Source organism: Pholcus phalangioides, unplaced genomic scaffold (assembly GCF_987345545.1).
Source record: "Pholcus phalangioides strain wild (caught in Gottingen) unplaced genomic scaffold, Ppha-v1.0 ptg000015l_1, whole genome shotgun sequence".
NCBI lineage: Eukaryota > Metazoa > Arthropoda > Arachnida > Araneae > Pholcidae > Pholcus > Pholcus phalangioides.
In genome coordinates, this window is record NW_028301608.1 from 97923833 (window position 1) to 97946014 (window position 22182).

The 22182-nt window shown below is 33.0% G+C and overlaps 1 protein-coding gene across 2 annotated transcripts in view; it reads right to left on the minus strand.

The window, feature by feature from the left end:
- LOC149077142 (voltage-dependent T-type calcium channel subunit alpha-1G-like) overlaps positions 1–19793 on the minus strand; it is a 95979-nt gene extending 76186 nt beyond the window's left edge. Inside the window, exons 1-5 of one of the 2 annotated variants that reach the window (XM_089244870.1) lie at positions 19554–19793; positions 13102–13199; positions 11104–11275; positions 8593–8634; positions 5816–6098 (exon numbers count right to left, since the gene is read on the minus strand). In XM_089244870.1, coding sequence (XP_089100996.1) covers positions 5816–6098; positions 8593–8634; positions 11104–11275; positions 13102–13199; positions 19554–19786 — 828 coding nt within the window. In that variant the 5' untranslated portion in view covers positions 19787–19793. The remainder of the gene's footprint in view (positions 1–5815; positions 6099–8592; positions 8635–11103; positions 11276–13101; positions 13200–19553) is intronic. The other variant, XM_089244871.1, reaches the window with a different exon arrangement.
- Between the last annotated feature and the right edge of the window lie 2389 nt (positions 19794–22182).

Here is a 22182-nt window from a genome sequence, read left to right on the forward strand (position 1 = left end):
CAAATACTCTGGGACAAAGTCGTAAAATGCTGAAAATAAATTCAAATTTTCAGAGACTATTTGACGAGCCAGCTATTCAGATTATTCCGTTGAAGACTTTTAGGGACACTTTTCCCCCATAATGTCTCCCATCTCTCTTCCTTTATAGAGGATATTCGATGTGATGTCTGAAATATCAAACAGAGATACTTCCAGGAAGCGGTCAGAAGCAAGTAGAGCGTACCGCGAACTATTCACATATGCTCCGATGAATCCTTCCTCACCGTCGGGTTTAATCTCATCCACATTAGTATCAGCTTGGCTTTGTGGATACTCTCTCGCTATGGAAGAGAGGATAAAAGGCGATGTCTATCCCCGTGTTGACCTCCAAGCGTTTTATCCGGCTGAAATTTGTCAGCGCGTTAAACTAGATCCAACTAAGCACATATATCGGTAGTAAAAAAGAAAAACATTTCTTTCATCTCTTAACGAGACGAGAGTAAATGTGATGTCGGCGCTGAATCGTCCCTACTCAGCTGCTGATTCACACTATCAGTCTCTGGACCCGACTTACAATTCTCGCCGCTACTTCAAACCGTGTGTGTATAATTAAATTGTCTCTAATTGAAATCAAATAAATTCTTGCTTCTATCTCTAATTGCAGCAAAGATTCCATGGAATTGCTATAAGATTGCGCTCATCATCATCGTTGTTGAATAAGCGGAGTCTAAAATTTATTTTTAATACAATAAATGCTCAAATGTTGAGGAAAAAATGCTTAAATGCTGAAAAATGAATGCTGAAATGCTTTATGCTCAAATGATTAATTTCTTAATACTTACAAAATTAATGCTTGAATACTTTAAAAAGCTTAAAAAATTAAATGCTTATAAATGCTTAAACTTTTTTTTGAAGAAGGTTTTGAAGAAAAATTACTCTCACATATCAATAGAAAAATACACTTTATATTTACCTTAGTCTTCTTTGTCGAAACAAAGAAATGTTTACAAATCAATAAGTAGAAAAGAGACTAAGCAACATCGGTCTTATTAGAGGTCTTAAATAGTTATGGTACCTAATTATGACCCTATTATAAGTTGGATAAGTCAGCCTTTTATAAGTTCAAGACCAGAAATGGTAAAAGTAGTAAATGTCAAACGGTAATATCAAACGCAAAGCGCGGAAAACAAGTTCCAGGTGCCATAGACCATCGTGTTAAGTGACATCAACTAACGCGTTTTTCAACTTTGGTATTTACTACGTTTTGAAGCAGGAAAAGCAAATTTTCTTGGTACTTACTGTGTTAATCATTTCTAATCTTCAGTTCAAAATAACTGAATTCTTGGCAAATAAATATTCGCAGAAAATTTTTTTTCAATAATTTCATCAATTATTTATCAAGGTTGATCACTTGTGTGATATGATGAGACCATTTGTAGAAAAAGATGTCTTTTATTCTGTGTTAGGCACTTTTCCAAGCTTTTATTGCAATATCTCCTCCTTCCAAAGTGCCCTTTTTAGAGATTGCGTTTCCAGTTTTTCGCGGAGTTGATTCCAGTGGTTCATTAGACATACTGTTAGATTTACCACTATTAGTTCGCGGTGTTAGCTCAATCATTTACTGCTACTTTGTTCCCCATGTTTTCTTTGGGACAAAGTAACCCGTTTGTTATAATTATAAGTACTATTTTTTGCTTCAAAACTTCGAGATGCGAATGCAAATCTCCCCATTAAAAAGTCTCGCCACAGAGAACAACAGGACTACAACGGTGAAATCTTCAAACATTACACTTCACTCATAGTTCAAAAAATATGTGGTAGATGGCAGCACTAGAACAAGCATTACACACAGAAACAAGCTTCACGTTAGTTTCATAACACAGGCATGCACATCCCAACATTTACCGATTCGTTAGAAATTCCGCAGATGAATATTGACGAGGTACATGTGCGGTTTAGTAGTAGTAGTACTATTTTCTGATCTATGCATTTTATCAAAAGACCTTGGGATAGTTCAACAAAAACATTTTATATATTTTTAATCAGGAAGATATTGGCTTGAAATTTATGTGCTTGCCTAAACTAAAAATTGTACTTGATTCCTTGCACAAACGAATGTTTGATACCAAAACACGCGTGTATTCAACAGGATTATGAAAAGCACTGCTGCTCTAGCGGCGAATATGTCTAACTAGTGCCACGGCATGGCGGAATCGATGACTACTATGCGACCCTGAAGCAATCATATGGAAACACTCATCTTTCAATGATTTTTTTTTTCCGTTTTGGACCAAAGTGACACCCCAGGGCTAAAGTAACCCGCGTTTATGGTAGGCCCTACTCATCCACGAATGACCTGAGAATTTCATAATCCAGTTTGGTTCGTAACATTTATGACCTCAGCAAAAACATTATGATAATTCTGAAAAATAATGGTTGTGAAACAGAATTTTGTTTCAATTTTCCAATAACACCGAGAATGTAATTCCAGTAATGTTCATATCTTCGCGTCATTCTTACAATGGAACCAAATAGAATTTCTCATCTCCAGGGAGTTACGTCAACTAAAAACCAGAAAAATCAATCGATTTTTTTTTCCTCTTCTTATTGATGAACAGCCGGAAATTCGTTACGACATTGCCACATCCTTTTCCAAAGCCTGTCCGAAATGATTCCGGTGGAAATAACAAATCAATTCTGAAATACCGAGTAGATTGTCGACCGAATGACGCCCGAAGTTCGAAATAATACATATATATAAATTTTTATTATATTTTTTTAATACATGTTATGCTTTACCATTCAATAAAAAAAAATCGTGACGCCAAAATGTCGAAGATGGTTTTTTTTTTTCTCTTGTATTCAGTGTTATGCTTTTGTTCTGAGCATTGCAATATTGGTGAGAGAGAGAGGGAACAAAACTGCTGCATCGATAAGCACTCACCGATATGTTTTTTCCTTTTACTTCAGTTTCTATCAATGACGACATTCTGTCGAGAATGATATGTTATTGAACTCGAAGAAATGTTCTAGAAAAGGATGGATATACGATGTGAAAAGCATTCAAGAAAATACAAAATCATGTCTCTTATACTTCGTTGCGTATCTGATCTGAACCCATGAGAATGGAATCGTTCCACTGATGGAAATCAATTTGATTTTACAATTCTTTCTGAGTGATGGATTGCCATTCAAAAGAGTCAAATATTGTCAAAAAATATTTTATTTTTCGTTATGGGATGAAATACTGGACATTATCAAAAGCAATAACACACAGTCTACGTCACCTGATGTGATCACTTCGGGACTTGCGGTTTCCTATAAGAATAACCAAATTATAAACCAGTGCTTCCCAAAGTGAGGGTCGTGTCTCCCTGGAGGGTCACGTTAATGAACTGAGGCTTTCGCGAGAGATTCTCCAAAATGGAAAATATTTGAATAATAAATTTATTTTTCAAAACTTATGTGGAAACATATCAAAACCATAAAATATCACAACTCAGCTGAATAGATAGCCATACATATAGTGTAATTTTATCAAATTCCACATGCGCAATAATCAATAGATACGTTAGTATTTTTACGGAGTTGGGGGATCCAGAAAAAAATCAACCGATTTTAAAGTATTTCAAAAAATTAGAAACTCAAAATACGAGTAGTGTGTGAATGTATAGAGGAAATGTCAAAATTTTATGCCATGGACAATTTATAATGCTAATGCGTCTCATTTATGATGTTCTTATGTTTAAGTGAAGTCATTTAAAATGTTCGGAGGACTTTAAAAATATTGGGAAGAGGAAGGGGGAACACCCTGGGAGAAAAAAATACTCCTCTAATTGAACAATAATTTTGCATAATTAATTAATCAAGGGTGGCTATGCCATAATCCCGAAAATACTATGAATATCCAAATACGTAATGTAACAAATCAACTAAAATTATTCTTCCCACAACAAGAACCAGAAAATATTCTATGCAATACGCCCTGGATTTAGTAATGATGACCCCGAGTTTGATTACCCCCTCTTCACATTTACGACGCACAAGAGCTAAAAAAGGTGTGGGTAGTTTGAAATCTTATAGTAAAGCAGTTCTGCTAACAAAATATCGAAAAATAATTTTACTTCATTCATCATTGTTTATGTGGATATGGATATTAAAGCACATTTATTAAGAAAAATCAAGGATGCCCCGGAAAATTGGACATGTGGTCAACCTATATGGGAGACGGTCGCCAATGAAATTCTTGTCTAAAGGGGAGTCGTGCTTCGAAAAGTTTGGGAACTACTGTGATAAACCATATCCGAAAAAAGTCCCGTGTCCCGTTTGGAAGTAATGTGACCATACATGACGTTTGGTTAATGCTTGTCATTATTGATTACGATCGAATCTGTGCTCAAGTCACTTTTCAAAATTTCACGAGGGCAAATTTTGACGAACGAGGCACCAGAATGCGAATAACTCAATTTTTTTGGGAAAAGTGACTTGTTACATTTTGCCATCTGACCAAAATACAGCGGAGGCAAAAGAGCTTCTGCCGTATGGACTGCAGTCGGTGGGCTTTAGTCATCTTCGGACATCCCTTCAAACGAAAAACAAAGCTCGAAGAAATAACGAATGCAGATAAGAGGATAACAATAGCGGGTCCCATAAATGGGGAAAATACCATAGTTTGATATGAACACTAGAAATAAAAGCAACATAAAAATAGACCAATGTTTCTATAAGAAGAAATGTCAATAGTCCAATGGAGAATGGATTGGATATTAAACATTGAGCACGTCCAGCATTAAACATGCAATGTTTCGGGGTTTTTTCTTTAACTATCATATTTACATATCAATAGAAAAACCGGACAAAAAAATTTCCTCTATATTCTACAGTCATACTACTATTCTCTATAGTCATCTACTTATTTCTAGGCTGAATGTAAGAGAAATATTTTTAGTCAGAAAAACAAAACGAAAATGTCGAAAACGAGTCATTGTATCTAAGGTCGTTGCGTTTGCACTGACAAGGTTCACTAGTATTATTTTCTGTGAGAATCATACACGTGCACACAATCGTTGCCACCACTTAATGTCGTTATAGCCGAGGCCGTTATAACCGAGTTTGACTATATTTTATAGCATGGAGCGCCATTGGCACAAAATTTGGTACTTTTGCAGCATTGGCATAATATACTTCTTGCATATGCAGTATAAATATCCAATATACAGGGTGACCTATAAGTGCTAATGCGGCCTTTATCTCAGCAAACGTCCGTCGTAGAGGAATAGTTTCAATTTAAAAAATGTTCAAAATGTGTTCACAGAAATCACACTGAGCCAGTTTCAAGAGTGAAAATAGAGTGTAACAAAATTAAAAATCCATATTTTTATAAAGTTCCCCTTTGCCCTCTAACTTCAAACCCGAAAGTGGTTGCTCTATCTCCTGAGATCAACAAAAAGAAGGCTAAGTTTCCAAGTGATCTAATATCCACTGAGATATTCGAATGCAAAAATAGGAGAAAAGTTTGGAAAGGAATATGGTACTTAGAAACATGGAATTTTTATTGTTATCTTCAGGAGATGCAGGATAATAACTTTTTCTAATTGGAAGTTAGACGACAAGGGGACCGCATAAAAATTTAGATTTTTTTTATTTTGTCACACACTGTATTTTCATTCTCAAAACTGGAGCAGGGTAAATTTTAAATTCATTTTGAGCATTTATTGTTTTTTTTTAAATTGGAATCATACCTCGACGACAGACGGCAGATGAGATAAAGGCTTCATTAGCACTCACAGGACACCCTGTATAGTCACATGCACATATCTAAATGTATTATGCTCACCAGAAATATCGCTACCCAAGCAAGACCGATGTTATCAAACGATATGGCTCCTTGGAAAGGGTTTCGGTCTCCAGCCCGACATTTCGTATAAAACTGATTCCAATTGACGCACGAAGAGTTCGTAGGTGTGTTATCGGTGAACGGCATCGGTTTCTCTAGGCACGGACGGCCCTGGAACCTGTAAACTGAAAGATTATCACACCTGTGGATTCCATGATCTTTCTCCAAACTGCAGATGTAATCTTTCCCAGAATCCAACGTCTTGAAATAAGGAGCGATTGGGCTGAAACAAAGAATCAGATACGAAACATATATCACAAAAAAAGAACAACTATGGAAGATGGTTTGTTAATGAAGACTTTAATTTAATGTCTTGTACATTATTACTCACATTTAGGAATTTAAATTCTCAAAATCAATTAAGCATTAGGTTGACTTTCCGGAATTCATTAACTACATTTATAAAATCCCAGGCAGTTACAAATTCATTAATGAATTTCTTGAAACTTTATTAATGCAATCAAATTACATTTCTCACATTTTATAATACTCACCATGCTTCTTCATTGAACTCAAGGTTACTTTATTTCACAATACTCCATACACTTACTATGTAGCTTAATCACGTGAAAGTAAAATTTTGTGCAATTTATAAAAAGGTAGAAAAATTGGGGAAAAAATAAAACTTTTTCAGCTGAGGAAAATAAGAGCGTAAGCTGAGATAAAATGCTGAAATTGAACTTCAGCGTAAAATTTCAAGTATTAAACTAGCTTTTTAATGCAGTGAATTCAGCAAAACTACTAACAAACGCTTCGTATTCCGCAAAATAGCTGATAATTAATTGCTCACAAAGCTGTGTGATTTTTCTAAACTAATGCCGATATATTTTGCGTTATCGATAATTTTAAATAGCCATTCCTCTTTAGGCTAAAATAAAATAAAAGCAAAATAATTGACGAGATATATAAGGGAAGCATCTGTAGAAAGTGTTCGATATACAGGGTGAAGACTATCGGCCATGTTATAATTACACACGTGATGCCTTGTGAAAAACTAACACGAAAAAGTGTTTTCCATTTTCAGGATCTGACGAATATTTAGGCAGTTATAAAGTGTTTTGAAATTTTGTGACGCATCGGTTTTACAACGGTCAGTTATCCGCCAAATTTACACAACGAAAAAAAGTTTCTCTCATGCAGCGGATTGCCGCTAATTGAAAATGAACTGAGGTTTTAAATTCATCAGAAAAAAAAAGCCCGGGGGGTTCAACTATTTCCTTTCACGATTGAAGCTTTTCGATCTTCGTGTATACTGATGCTAACCTTGTTATTACGCGTTACCTTTGACCCACTATATTGGCAAATTTATCACCAGATTTGTAAACCATTAGCCAAACGAGATTCATTAGAAAAACTGTTTTGCTAATATCAACACTTTTTTCGCCAAAATGGAATAATGTTTTTTTCCTTCACTGTTGAGTCGAAATTTTTATAGGAAAAAAAATGTTCTTACAGCTTTAGCTTTCTTAAATACGCTCAGGGTTATAGCATTGTTATCACCTTTATACGTTTATCACCAAGTATACGTTTGGTGCACGTTCAGTGAATTTGGCAGGATTCGAAAGTGACGGCATCAATTTTAAATGTGTTATTCCCTAATTATTGCTCAAATCAAAAAACTGAAAACATTTTTCAAATTAGTTTTTCTTATGGAGTCATGTGTGTAATTACTGAGCGTCCTATAGTATCCACCCTGTATATACAGTGATATTATCTTTTATTGATGGAATTTCAGTAAATGGTGAGATTGAGACGCCAGATCTCCAGCTATAAGATTGACATTGATAAACATTAAATACAGAAGTCGACGTCACTAACTCAGAGAAAAGCAGACATTTGAGAATTCACCTCCACATAATCTCTCTCTCAAAACGTTAGGATTCATCAACAACTAACCGTTACTTAAAGACTTCATTGAACTAATACGTCATCCGCCCCCAAAATATCATTCATGGAATGATCTCGGAATGTATCCGAATTAAACCAAGCATTGCACCCTTTGACAGACAGTCACTGCCGTTTCATACCACCCCCCTCTTTTCCGCCAAAATGTACTCCAACCCACAAACCAAATGTATAATTCATACGCACAGTATAGTAAAGCGGGTACAAGTAGTAGTAACAGCAGTAGCAATATAGCAGCAACAAGCATCGTCATTCTCGCTGAAATGGCACGCAATTAAGACTTGAACATACGCAAATAACATTCATGCTTTGGAGAACACAAGTCCATGCTTCAAACGACATGTAACCATTTCCCTTCAGTCCTTTCCCCAGTACACATATACAGACACAGACAGACACATCACAACAATAACGCCGTCCGATGACTCCTCGTGAATTGTTAATTAATGGGATGGACACTCATTATTGGACAGGTTGGGATATTCACAGAAAGGCAGAGATAGAAGAATGAGATAGAAAGATAGGAAGAAAGAGAGAGAGAGAGAGAGAGAGAGAGAGATACTTCTGATAATGATGATCATGATGTTATACATAAAGAGGGATTATTCAACATGAAGGAGAGCAAGTTGACATCCGATACTCTGTGTGGCAATTCATGCTCTTTGCCCCCGAAGAGTAATAATAGCGAGGTAATTTTATGAAGAGTGTAAATAAATGCGTTATTTCGAAACAGAAATACAGATATAAATGGTTTGAAATACACGTCAGGCAGGACCGTGTTTTCGGGGGGTTTTTAAATAAAAATTTCTTACTTTAGCACTTTGGTTCTCTCAATGTAATGTGGAGATATGTACCTGGAAAAAGCACAAACACATATGTCTGGTTTCTTAGTTGGTTATTCGTATAAATAATCAGAAACAAAATGAAAGTAAAATCACTCTCTGAATATATCATGGTGCCTCAACAGTTTTCGTTGGACCCGATTTTCTCCATATAACGAGTGAAATGACCAACGCATGGACATGAAACGCATATGTTACGATAAATGTTTTAAATTGGTCATTATGAATTATCACTGGTTATCATGCGTGATTGGTAAGTTTAAAAAGGAATGGACAGAGTTATTAATCTCTATTTATTTCATTCAATCATTTTATTACATTATTTTTCAAACGACGTGTTAAGTATTTTGAAATAAAAAAACAATAAAATTAATTGAAAAAAAGGTGTTAAATAGATCAAAATATTTAAAACAAAGTTATCATAGAAATAGATTTTCTGGATGTTAGAGCAGAAATAAACTTTGGTGAGAAAAGTTATTCCTCTGCACCGGTAATTGAACTCAGGAACTCTTGCCAACCGGGGAAACGCAATGAACATTACACAACAGAGAAATTACTTTTCTTTCCTTAAAACACGCCCATGGGTTCGATTCCCGGTGAAGACAATAGAATTTTCTTCCCAAGTTCACTTCTGGCATAATATGCAGAATGGATTTGACGTACCGTGGGCCGAAAGGAAAATCATCAGAAAAGATTATTATCAGTGTTGTAATGTTGGCTTTTTTTCACAACTACGAACACGTGCAACCAAATTCGTCATTAGTGAAGTTTAAGATCAATTTTCGGTAAATTGGAGAAATTTCAAAAATTGAACAAAATTTATCAAACTTACCAGCATATTCAGCGATGATGCATAATAACCAACGATAGTGTATAATCGCCGGATACATTGCACTTACCGTAACACATATAAGGAGGACTCGTAATCATGGTCTGTAGTATGAAGGCGAGTATCAGAAGAAGTGCTGAAAGAGTGAGATTGCCAATAGCATGCAGACGTTCTTTTCAGATTTAACGGTGAATATTTCATTCATTTCGTTCTTTATGTCTTTTGCCATTCAAAATTTGGCTGAGAATTAGCCGAGCCGACAATGACTAGCCTGGCACTAGAAGGAAGCCCTCAACACAGTGCGAGCGTCTAAAAACGCTGCAAGCATATCTGCATGCAAATCAATTTAAACTCATTTTTCTTTCTCACATGTCAGGATCTATTTTTCTTCTCCGCATGGTCAAATCTAGATAGGTCAAATGTGCAGCGGCCGATAAAAAACTTCGAGTTATTGTTAGTTCGACTTATCGGAAATTTCGATTTTAGAGAGGGGAAAAGAAAATGCTATTAAAATAACATTTTTTTTAATATTACGAATATCGTATTAGTAGAACATGTCAATGAAGAAATCCGAAAAATAAGTTATTAAAATTTAATCTTGATCAATTATTGAATGAGAAATATTTAGAAATAAACTAGAAACGATCTTTAAATAAAGTGTATACAACATTATTTTCTGTCAAAAAATGCAGTAGTTTTCTGACTGTCATTCTTTGTCCATCTTTCATGAAATTCGTTCACTTTTTTGCGATCACAAAAATTAATCCAATAAATTCTATTGCTAAATGTTGAATTTATTGCTAAATGTTTAATTTATTGCTAAATGTTTAATTATGTTGCTAAATGGTAAATTATGTGGATAAATAGTAAATTATGTTACTGAATGCTGAATTTATTGTTTGTTGAATGTTACTAAATGTTGAATTATGATGCTAAATGTTGAATTATGATGCTAAATGTTGAATTATGATGCTAAATGTTGAATTATGATGCTAAATGTTGAATTATGATGCTAAATGTTGAATTATGATGCTAAATGGTAAATTATGTTGCTGAATGCTGAATTATGTTACTAAATGCTAAATTTTATTACTGAATGCTAGTTTTTAATTTCTTTCATTCCCGAAAACTTTGACTTATGGGAAGAAAATTTCGAGTTGAAGAAAACTTTTAGCATTAAAATACGGAAAAAGTTCTGGGCTGGATGAAAACTTTGACTTAAACAGATATTTGAACTGCCAGAGTTCGGCTTATCGAAAATTGACTGTAGTGTTTTATGCACCACGCCTAGAGATTTAACGTTAACATATCGAAAAGAGGTTAGAGAGGGAATTTACATGAAACGTATATTTTCATATCACCATCCATTCCATAGACAAAAATGGCCAACACTATAAATTATTTTCCATAAATTCGTTATTTAACACGTTATATGAAAAAGTCGAGGCCAATGATGAGTTAGATACATTTTTACAATTATTAGTTCACAATTTTGTGAGGAAAAATTATGGAAAAAATGTAATTGAATTCTGATAATTTAAGTTCGTATAAAATATGAAATTATATCGATATATCAGAGAGTGATCTTCATTAAGAGTTACCTCACTTATTCAATATATATATATATATTTTTTTTTAAGTCTCAGACTTACCGTGGAAGAGTAACGTTCTCAGGAAGTTCCATGAAACACCTCTGCCGCAGTACACCTGCCCATAACTGTACTGCTACAATACCAAAAATGAAGAAGACGAAAAAACACAGCAGTAGAACATTACCCAGCATGGGCAAAGTATCTAGTAACAACATGACGAGAATCCTCATACCTGTGGATATCACATAACAATTTATCAATTCAAAACATCTCAGTCAATATAAAAATTCACCTAAAACATTATAAGGGGAGGTCTCCTACCTTCTAACATCGTGAAAAATTACGCACTAGTAGAAATAGCTCCAAAAATATTATTTAACCATTGATTTATTTAAAATTTATTGCGCATTTATTTTACTGCAAAGTGCTAAAATTGCGCCCTTTTTCTTATCAACTCTCCGTCGTATTTCTCATTCTTTTCATAAGATGAATAGTTTCCTTTATTTTGAATAATTCATTATTAAAACTACATCTATGCCATACTATTTCATCATGAGCGAAAGTGGTTTTAATGAATTTCTATTTTAATTCGCAAACAATAAATAAGTATTGGAGATATGTAAAGCATTCCATTGTCATAATATAATATACAGGGTGTCCCGTAAGTGCTAATGTGGCCTTTATCTCATCAACCATACGTGGTAGAGGTATGATTCAAATTTTATAAAAATGCTCAAAAATTCTGACCGGTGGACGCAGGGGTATGTGGTGGGAGGTTAGACTTATTGTGTAGGTTCGGTGGATCGTTTCATATTTTACAGACCTATTTTTGCCGTATGATTTGGCTCTTGAAAGGGATGATCACCCAGGGTTCCAGAGATCGATCTTATTTATAAAGTTTTTGTTCATTATGAATACGGGTTTGATTAAGTTCTTATAAGTAGATAAGATCTCGCTTTTGGATGGGGGAGGGGTGATCTTGAATAAGACAAAGGGAAACTACGAGAAGGAAAATATGGTCAAAACTGGGGGGGGGGGGCAAGAGTTGAAAAAAGTTGGCGGCCTAGTTTTTCCACCATGTGGAAAGGTAGTACATCATAACAAAACAAATAAATGGCTGTAAATAGCAGATAACATTCCTAAAAGATTGTCCAAACCAAGAATTGAATTTCTGATCACATAACAGTTTTTTAATATTGCCCAGGAAACCTTATAAAAACCGTTTCCGGAGCGATCGATAACTCAATTTACTCACTTTTATTCGCATTCTCACCGTGTCGCGCATTTATCTAAGACTTTTCTTCATCCAGCACAATCTTCCAGAAAAATTACCCATGATAACAGGTTAGTTTTATTATCAAATTAAGTAACGCTTGTTATCTCAGACAAATCTACATTTAATCATTCCCGTAGAGAAACAAAACAAATAATTATGATCAAATAATGCAATTAATCTTTCTTATCCAACACGAAATAGTGATAAAAAGTTACTTTAACACTTCTTTGAATGATAAATTACATCAAAGTCCATTTGCATATTTATTGAGAGGTTTTTTATACAACATAAATAAATACTTGAAATTAAGATTCCATTCAAGTACTTATATATATCTTCAAAAAATACTTTCGTAAACAATATTATTTATACGAATATAAATAATGTATTATATTTTGAATGTAATGTTCTTCCTATGAACAAAATCGTTATATTTACGTATTTTGAGCGATCTCATGAATAATTTATGGAAAATATCTTAGTTATATCAGTCAATATGTGCTTTAGAACTTTCTAGAAAACATTTCCCTCAGTATCAGAGCTTATATCCTGTTGAAATTCACTTGAGATTTATGGATAAACAGATTTTGAATCACATAAATGTTGATAATAATTTATTATCTTCAATTAAATGGAGAATCGGAAATCTTCATCATCAATTACCAAAGATTCTCCCTGATGCAGGAATTGATTTAAGTATGTTTAATTATTTTAATAAATCTCATCCGTTCCATATCGATTTTTATGGGAGAGAGAGAGTGTGTGTGCGTGTATTTACTCACTTGGTATTCTGTTGATAGCTCTTAAAGGTCTGAGTACCCTGATTGTCCGGATCGCAGAGAAATTTATGTTTCCGATATCCAAGCAGTATTCGAGGGACCTGAAATAAATGCAAAGTATTTCGTCAAAAAGAAATTATAATAGAGAGTTTCTCGAAATGTCTTAAAATATCTGTGCTTTTTCTGCAATTTTAAGCACTATTAATGCGTTCTGGAATATAATTATAATTACTCATACTGCAAATAGTCAGTCGAAAATGTACTGAGTGCTTCTGATGACAAAATATACGTAGTATATATATTTGTACGGTGAAACTTCACTACAACGATACTCGATGTAACGATAAATTCCTCTACAACGATATTTCAACACATTTTCTTTGGAAATGCACATAGTCTGAAGTTGAACTCGTCGCGATACAACGACACATTTTACTACGATAAATCCTTCTACAACGATATTTTTAAAGAGATTGTGGAACCACTAAAACGATATTTTTTCCAAAATTTCACTCAAAATCATCTTGAATTCAAATTTATCTCCGTCACTTGTTTTCATTTTTCCAAGGGCGTCTAATAACATGGATGGTGTTTCTCATCACATGATCACCGAAAGTATTGTTGAAGTTGTTGATATATCCATACTTTCTGTGTAAGAAAACGCATAAGTACAATATTGTAAATTTTCTTACAGGGACAATGCATCTAAAATAAATTTTATTAATGAAACCAATAAATTATAGTTTTTGACGTCGAATAAATGCTTTGAAGCGCATTTTCTGTTGATACTAACAAGGAAATTTATGAAAAAACATTCCAACAACAGCCTATATTCGGTAGCATGTGACTACAATGTTGCATCTTGATATAATGGTAATCCCTCTACAACGATATTTTTTTATTGATCAACAGATTATCGTTATATCGAGGTTTCAATTTATAACAAAAACTAACTACAGTATGTATTACTTCTTATCTTAATCTTCTTGTACTTGTAGTATGCGATTGTCGATTGCCTACATGTGTATAGGTAACAGGGCGTATGGTATTTTGCTGGCGAACCATTGATCCTAGATACAAACTTCTAATTCGAAAAAGTATCCAAATAACGTGTAATACTCAGATATGTCATTCATGTTGCAAGGGGTTACATAGTTATTAACATAAAAAATAGCTTTTACTACCGTTCTCGTGTGCCCAAAAACTCAATTAAGAAGTCATTGCCCTGTCTTTCTAAATGCCGACTTAAAAGGTACCACGTTATTAAGGGAAATATTCACTGAGATAATCGAATTCGAAAAACAGAGGAATGTTGGGGAAAAACCCGCATTAGAAATAAGGAAAAACGTCTCACCCGTTTCATGCAGCACATGAATGACATACCTGAGTACTACACGTTATTTGGATACTTCTTCTAACTGGAAGTATGCATGCATCTAGAATCAATGGTTCGCCCGTAAAATACCATACGTCCTGTTACCTATGCACCCTGCATATCAGATGGCAATAATTTACAGAAAAAATTTATTGTTGGTACATTTGATCTTGTTGGAAACACAACCAGGTAACATAAATCTGTGTCATTTTATGAAGAAGGGGATGCAAGTTAGTGGAACAGCTTGATTGTTTGAATTGTTCATGGACTAATTGTCTAAATTCCTTTTGGCTAACTTGTCTAAATTGTCTACAATTGCCTATGACTTGATTGTCTAAATTCCTTGTGGCTAACGTGTCTAAATTGTCTACAATTGCCTATGACTTCATTGTCTAAATTGACTGTGACTTAATTGTCTAAATTGACTGTGACTTAATTGTCTAAATTGTCTGTGACTTAATTGTTTAAATATCTTCGGCAGGATTGTCTAAATTGTCCTGGCAGGATTGTCTAAATTGTCCTGGCAGGATTGTCTAAATTGTCCTGGCAGGATTGTCTAAATTGTCCTGGCAGGATTGTCTAAATTGTCCTGGCATGATTGTTTAAATTGCCTTGACATGATTGTCTAAATTACCACTTACAAAATCATCTGTGTCATCTTACAAATATTACGCACAGTGCCAACAAATCAGCAAAAAGTTTCCGTTTTTTTTTAATTTAATTACTCATGGGTCTTACACACCGGAAGGCTATCAAAAATCTATCTCTCACGGTTTAGAATTCAGCTGTTCCTGCATGTAACCAGTTATTATCAACACCGTGCTGAACATTCCTTGACGTTTGGTCTTTATGTCACAACACAAACACTGCGATTTTTCACAATACTTCCCACTGTTCAGAGTGGCTCAAAAAACTCAATCTATATGCATTGGTTTTTGATTCGAAAAAAAGCATAGTTGACATTAATCCGTGAGAGGTGGACTCTCACGGATTAATGTCAACGATGCTTCAGATGTGGACTGGCTCTCTCTCTCTAGCCAACTCGTACTGCTTCTTATCAAAGATTCTTCCGTAAAAGCGCTTGAAGTCATGCTAATGTAACAGATGCAGGTAAAGTTAGCTCATGTTCATATAACAACGTCGACATGGAATGGTGTAGAAAGAACTGTGCAGAACTTTTTTTCTGCAGCTTTCATCTTTTTCGTTAATTTACTAATATTATACTTTAAAAAGTTCACACTAATTAGGATGTAAAGGCAACCACATTATAGGTGGTTGCTCTCCTTCGGGGTATTTTTTTAAAGGTAATTCTTGATGAAACTCACGTGGTTTTGGTTCGGGTATGGTATAAAATTAAGAAAATAAACGTCATTTCACATGATTATTTTGGCCAAAAGAAATTCATATTGTTAATTATACATGTAAAATCAGCATATTTGCCATATTTGCATCATTGCTTCTGCTAGACATTGTACACTAAAAACTACTGCTTGTGTCAACATGTTCTTCTCGCAGATTATTGCTACAATCTGTGCAATGAACGTAAAGTTTCAGAATACTAACTAACTTTTTTGAGACACGATTATAAACGTGAAGAAATACACTCTATTTTCAATAAAAATACTTGATATTCTGAATTCAAAATCATGTAAATCATAACCTTTTTACCACAAAAGGTTAAAACAAAGCCAAAAACACAATTCTTCAGAGAACGCATTAAAATATTTTATTTTCAGAATAAGATCATTTAAGCCGTTTTACTTTAACTGGCAATAACTTCGTTTCCAGTTATTAGGGAGATGAAAATGAAACAGTTTTGGATTGTAGAACAATTGCTGCTTTGAATGAAGAAATGAAAGTTTTTAAGAAATTTGTCATTTGCAGGAGGGCAATCGCCATAAGAACAACGTCAGCAAAGGTGATTTTTATGTTACGAAATTATATGAGAATGATGTATGGTGTGAACGATACACATATATCACTCCTGAACATATACGTTGACCATATATCATTTTTGGAGATGGGAATGTCACAGAAACTTCACCTTTTTCTCTTTTTCTATTTTCTTTTTCACATTTGAAGTCAAAGCCGAAAAAAAATACCGTTCCTTGTTCTAGGGATAGTTTTCACCAAACGTCGAGAAATCAATAATTTATTCTGTCACGAAAAACAAGTTTTAGTTTCCTTCCACGGAAAACACGAGAAACTGAATCAGTTCATTACCACTTCAAGGTAAAATTAACAATGGACATGTTCGGATTCTTTCTTTTTCTCCGCAGTGTTTTCCAATTACCATGGCGGATTTTTCTTTGAGATATACATCTACTCTTATTGAATAAACATCTGGTCTTGAATAGCAATTTTCTATGATGATGGATCCACCGAAAGAAAATGGCTCTGTGAAAGAATATTGTTTTGTGTGATCAAGATATTTATTAACTTCATCTTTTTTTAATATAAGCTAAATATTACCATAAAGCTAAATATTTCCACATTCTTTATCACTCCGTGTGATGAATGTTCTGTGAATTTTTAGTTACGTATCAAATAAAAAATGTTCCACAGCATTTTTTAACTCATTAATAATTTATATCTGTGGTGTGTTATGGATGTTCCGAAGTGTGAAATTCCACCAGCTAAATACACAGGGGTTTTCAACGCTTAACCCTCGTAGGTTTTTGCATTGGACCGCCAACGAAAATGCTTACAGAATTCATAGAAATAGTGAAAACGAAATGAATTCTAGAATAGGTGAAAGTAATTTTGAAACTGCTTTTAGAAAACATTTCAGAACTAATGAGAGAAATAATTTCAGAATTAATAAGAAGAAAAAATAAAATAATAATTATTAAAAAATATTCCTGAGAATTGTTTTTGAAAAATATTTTCAGAATTTTTATAAAAAATATTTTCAGAATTTTTATAAAAAATATTTTCAGAATTTTTATAAAAAATATTTTCAGAATTTTTATAAAAAATATTTTCAGAATTTTTATAAAAAATATTTTCAGAATTTTTATAAAAAATATTTTCAGAATTTTTATAAAAAATATTTTCAGAATTAATAAAAAATATATCAGTACTAATGAAAAATATTTCCTGAATTATAATGATGGAAATGTTTTTTTATCAAAGATTCATATTTAATGAAAAAATATCTTTAGAATTTATGGAAAAATGCATATATAATGACAAATCAATTTCACAGTTTATGGAAATCCAGAAATTCAGAATAATGTTTCAAATTTAATGAAAAATGCCAGAATAAATTAAAAAACTAACATTTGATGAAAAAATAACTCCTAAATTTATATTTAAATTCATATTTTATGGAAAAAACATTCTTAGAATAAATTAAATTCGCTAAAGGTCCTTGTGTTTGGTTCAGAGCATCAAAATTCACGTTGTGCCCACCCGTTATAAACGCCTCTATGCGAATCTAGACACCGCAGTATGAATTGTTGACTATCGGGATTCGTGGAAATTTTTTGTTTGGCCCGCAATGTCTGAAACGCTGGAGACCCTTATGGTTACAGCATGAATTGCCGTGAATACGAAGAACGATCACGATATTCCTCAAAAGTCTGTGTCCTAGAATTCAGACATCTTTACGAATTTCTGGAAAAATACTGGGAAAATCGTTCTGAAATTTCAGTGATGTGAATCTCATGCCTGTACTCACAAATTACGGTAAAAATTTAGTCATGAGAATTAAATAGGAGGGAAAAGTTTTTTGATCAACCTTGTGTAATAAAAAACTGCAAATTATTTATAACTTTCACAAAATATTTCACCACTTTTGCACAACACTTCTCTTGATTTTCTTGAGAATAATTTAATTTTCGTTGAGAAGACACGTGTACATGCACTAAGATATAAAGGTTTTCTGTAAAAATTCCAATTTTCATTGCAGGTGCTTCTTATAACATGAGGAGTTTTCAACAAATTTTTTATGAAGTTTACAGGAAATGTTGCACAGTACATGAGGCCCCTGTGTACGAATTTAGAATGTGAAAATTATTTTCTTGATGAGGCATGAACATTTATGATATTGTAATATGATATCGTGATATTGTGAGCTGTAACTTACGTTACTGGCTCAGATTACCTGGATGATAATGGATTTTTCACAAATCGGCATTTCGATTATTTTACGTTTTTTGATTATTTAAAATATAAGCCCACAGTTTCATGGGAATGAGCGAAGGCATGCCTGATGCTATGTAAAAGAAATTATTGAAATGGATGTCAAAATGAAGAAACGGAACGAAATTGTGAAGTGAGAGAAAATAACCCCTTCAAAAATCATCCAGGTACTCTCAGCTAGTAACCTAAATTACAGCTGGAATTTTCATATAAGTTGTACTATACTCGTAAATCTAGCATCCAAAATGTAGAAAGACAAAAGAATTTTTTTTGCGCATGCGCGATTAAAAATGGTTTACTGAAAATACTCATTGAATAAGAAATTATCAAATTCTCTAAATTTCTTTAATTAGTGGTATCTGACGCATAGTGCCAGATTTTCTGAATATCATAAAAATCGATTGAAAAATCCGCATGTTATAAGCAAAAAACTATGTAGTTATTTATACCTTCGTGAATATATGTTCTTTTCTCCCAAACATGCACACAAGTAAAAAGCAACTTTAGTAAAATATTTTGTGAAAGCTACAAATGATTTTCGATTTTTTATCATATAGGGTTGGTTAAAAATCCTTTTATTTTTATTTAGTTTTTGTTGCTAGCCCAAACACATTTCGAGACTAAATTTTCAGTGAAATTTCTAAGTACAAACATAGGACTCTCACGTGACCGAAATTTCAGAACGGTTCGCCCAGTATTTTTCCAAGAAATTCCAGAAAATGTCAGACAAATTCAAAAAACTTTTAGATATATAGTGTATTTGAAATGCACCAAACACGGAAAAATGAAGTATCCAGAGAGAAAACTGCATACATTTCATCTATTCAATCACTTATTAATGTATTAATTTCTACAAGAGTGCATAAACTTAGATCTATGGATTTAGCTTGATTAATTACTATTACACAAGTGTTATATTGATACTAAGACTCACCCTGCGAAGACGATGAAGAAGTCCAGCCTGTTCCACGTCTCGGAGAGGTACGCATTCTTGCCAAAAGCTCCCATTGCTACAATTTTGATAACCATCTCTACGGCGAAGAAACCAAATATAACGTCGTCGAAATGCTGCAAAATCTTGCACCGGTTCGTCGTGCAAATCCCATCTGCACATGGTTGGTACATGCCCAGGGTGACGCAGTTCAACAAGATCACCATCATGCACATCCTTTCGAACCACTTGAGTCTTAGTTAAGGAAATTGCACTTTCTTCACACATTCAAATAAATATAAAAACATTTAAAATAATCAATTGCATTCTTTAAAACAATCTATAATTGCAATACGGTAGACTCTGGATAATCCGGCCCGTCCACTATCCGATATTGTTTCTTCTACCTATAGAATAGGAAAACATGCCGCTCCATGTCTGTGCGTAAAAGTTTATACAGCGCATGCCGCTTAATGTAATCACATCGGGACTCGGGGAAGGGGAGGGGGGGGGGTTGTAAAGAAACAACCGATTGATATCTGGTCTATCGAAAGAAATCCAAAAGCACATGCGATGACCATACCTCCAGTTTAATAGAACGGGTTGTAAGAAAACGGGACAGCTCGGGATTTTCTTTTCCACAGAGCTGGTTGCAAAATGTTCAATCATGGTTGTCTTTTTTCCACATCGTTCTAAAATAGGATATTTTTGCTTCAAGTCTGTCTCTTTTTCTGTTTTTATTATTTATATTTTTTCTTAAAATGTTTCATTTATTTATATTTATTTAAAATTATTTACTTATTTATCTATATGCTTTTCGCATTATTTATTCATTTATTCATATATTTATTTATTTTATCAGCATAATTTATTTATTTTATCAGCATAATTTATTCGTTTATTTACTTTATTAGCATTATTTATTCATTTTATTAACATTATTTGTTCATTTTATTAACATTATTTGTTCATTTTATTAACATTATTTGTTCATTTTATTAACATTATTTGTTCATTTTATTAACATTATTTGTTCATTTTATTAACATTATTTGTTCATTTTATTAACATTATTTGTTCATTTTATTAACATTATTTGTTCATTTTATTAACATTATTTGTTCATTCATTTTATTAGAATAACTTATTTATTTATTCATTTAGCAATAGCTTATTTGTTGAAGACAAATTCATATACAACACGATAATATCTCATTTATTATAGTTATGAAATCAATCTTAATTGAACCTTATAGATCGAAAATAATAATACTTTTTAGATTCACTAGAAGCTCTGATACATTTTGATTTAAGAGAAATCCTAAGAAAACCTATTTTTGGTGACAGAAATGGCGAAATTATCAATGTATTCGAAATTGTGACCACGTCAACACGAGATTATTCTTGTGTCATATAATTTGTCTGAAATATTTCAGATTATAAAACAATTTCGGTCTGCGTAAAAAAAGATCTTTGAATTCTTAATTTTTTTTATCGTCAAAATAATGACTAACTAATTAGTGGAAAAACATAAGCTTTCACGGCAGAAATAAATGTAAGAAGATTCTGAACTGGAGAGCCATAGAGTCAAGCTTGAAATTAAAATTTCCAAGTGACAATTTGAACTACGACTTTTTAGCCTGGAGTTTTATCATTAATTAATAAATTAATTAACCTAACGTCGATTATAATTGGAGAATTGAATTTTCTTGTTAAGTTCTTGTACACTTATATTTCCCTCCCACGAGCATCATGTCTTAGATATTGATTTTTTTGAATTAATTGACGAAACTTTTCCGAATTGATTTACCTCATAATTTAATTTTTATTTTTTTTTAAGTTTTTCTTCAATTATTTCTACGATATTTCTATTTTCTTTTCTTTTTTATCGAACAAATTGAAAAAGGGAAACGTTACACAAAATTAAACTTTGGCGGATTAAGTAGAAAAAAATTATAATTTTTCTCATATAAACTGAAATATAACACTCCTTAGCGTTAATTACATTTTTTAGCAATTGTGTGCGTGGATTTTCTTAATTGATGGTGGGTGTATTCCCTTCATCAGTTTCTTTGAAGAATGAAAATCGAGTATTAAAATTAGTTTCGGAAAAAAGTTATGGTAATAAAAAATTTATTACTGAATTAATGTACAAATGCACTTTTAATATACTGAGTTCTTTATAAATTACGATTGCTTTAACGAACTGCAAGATATAAAGGATGATTCCATAACTGCACTCTGCAGCAAATTAATGGCGAACACGTAATAGTGATTTTGGGCAATGAGCGTTACTCTATGTTAAAATCCTATGTATAGGATCGAATAATACATCCCGGTTAGGACGTAGAAAAATGCACAGGCATTGAACTTTTAGAAATTCCCTTTTAATAAATGCGTAACGACTGTTTGTTGGCTTTTGCACACGCTTATGATAGATGCAAAGAAAACAACATCCACATATATATGTATTAGAAAAAAGTATTACTCACAGATCATTTGCATCGACTTAAATTCATTAATTGCCAAACGTTATTTCAGTCACATCACCTTTTCTTTACTCAATGAACTCGTTTATTATCGAATCGATCACACACGCATTGAGTACATTAATCCAATTTTTAGAGCATAA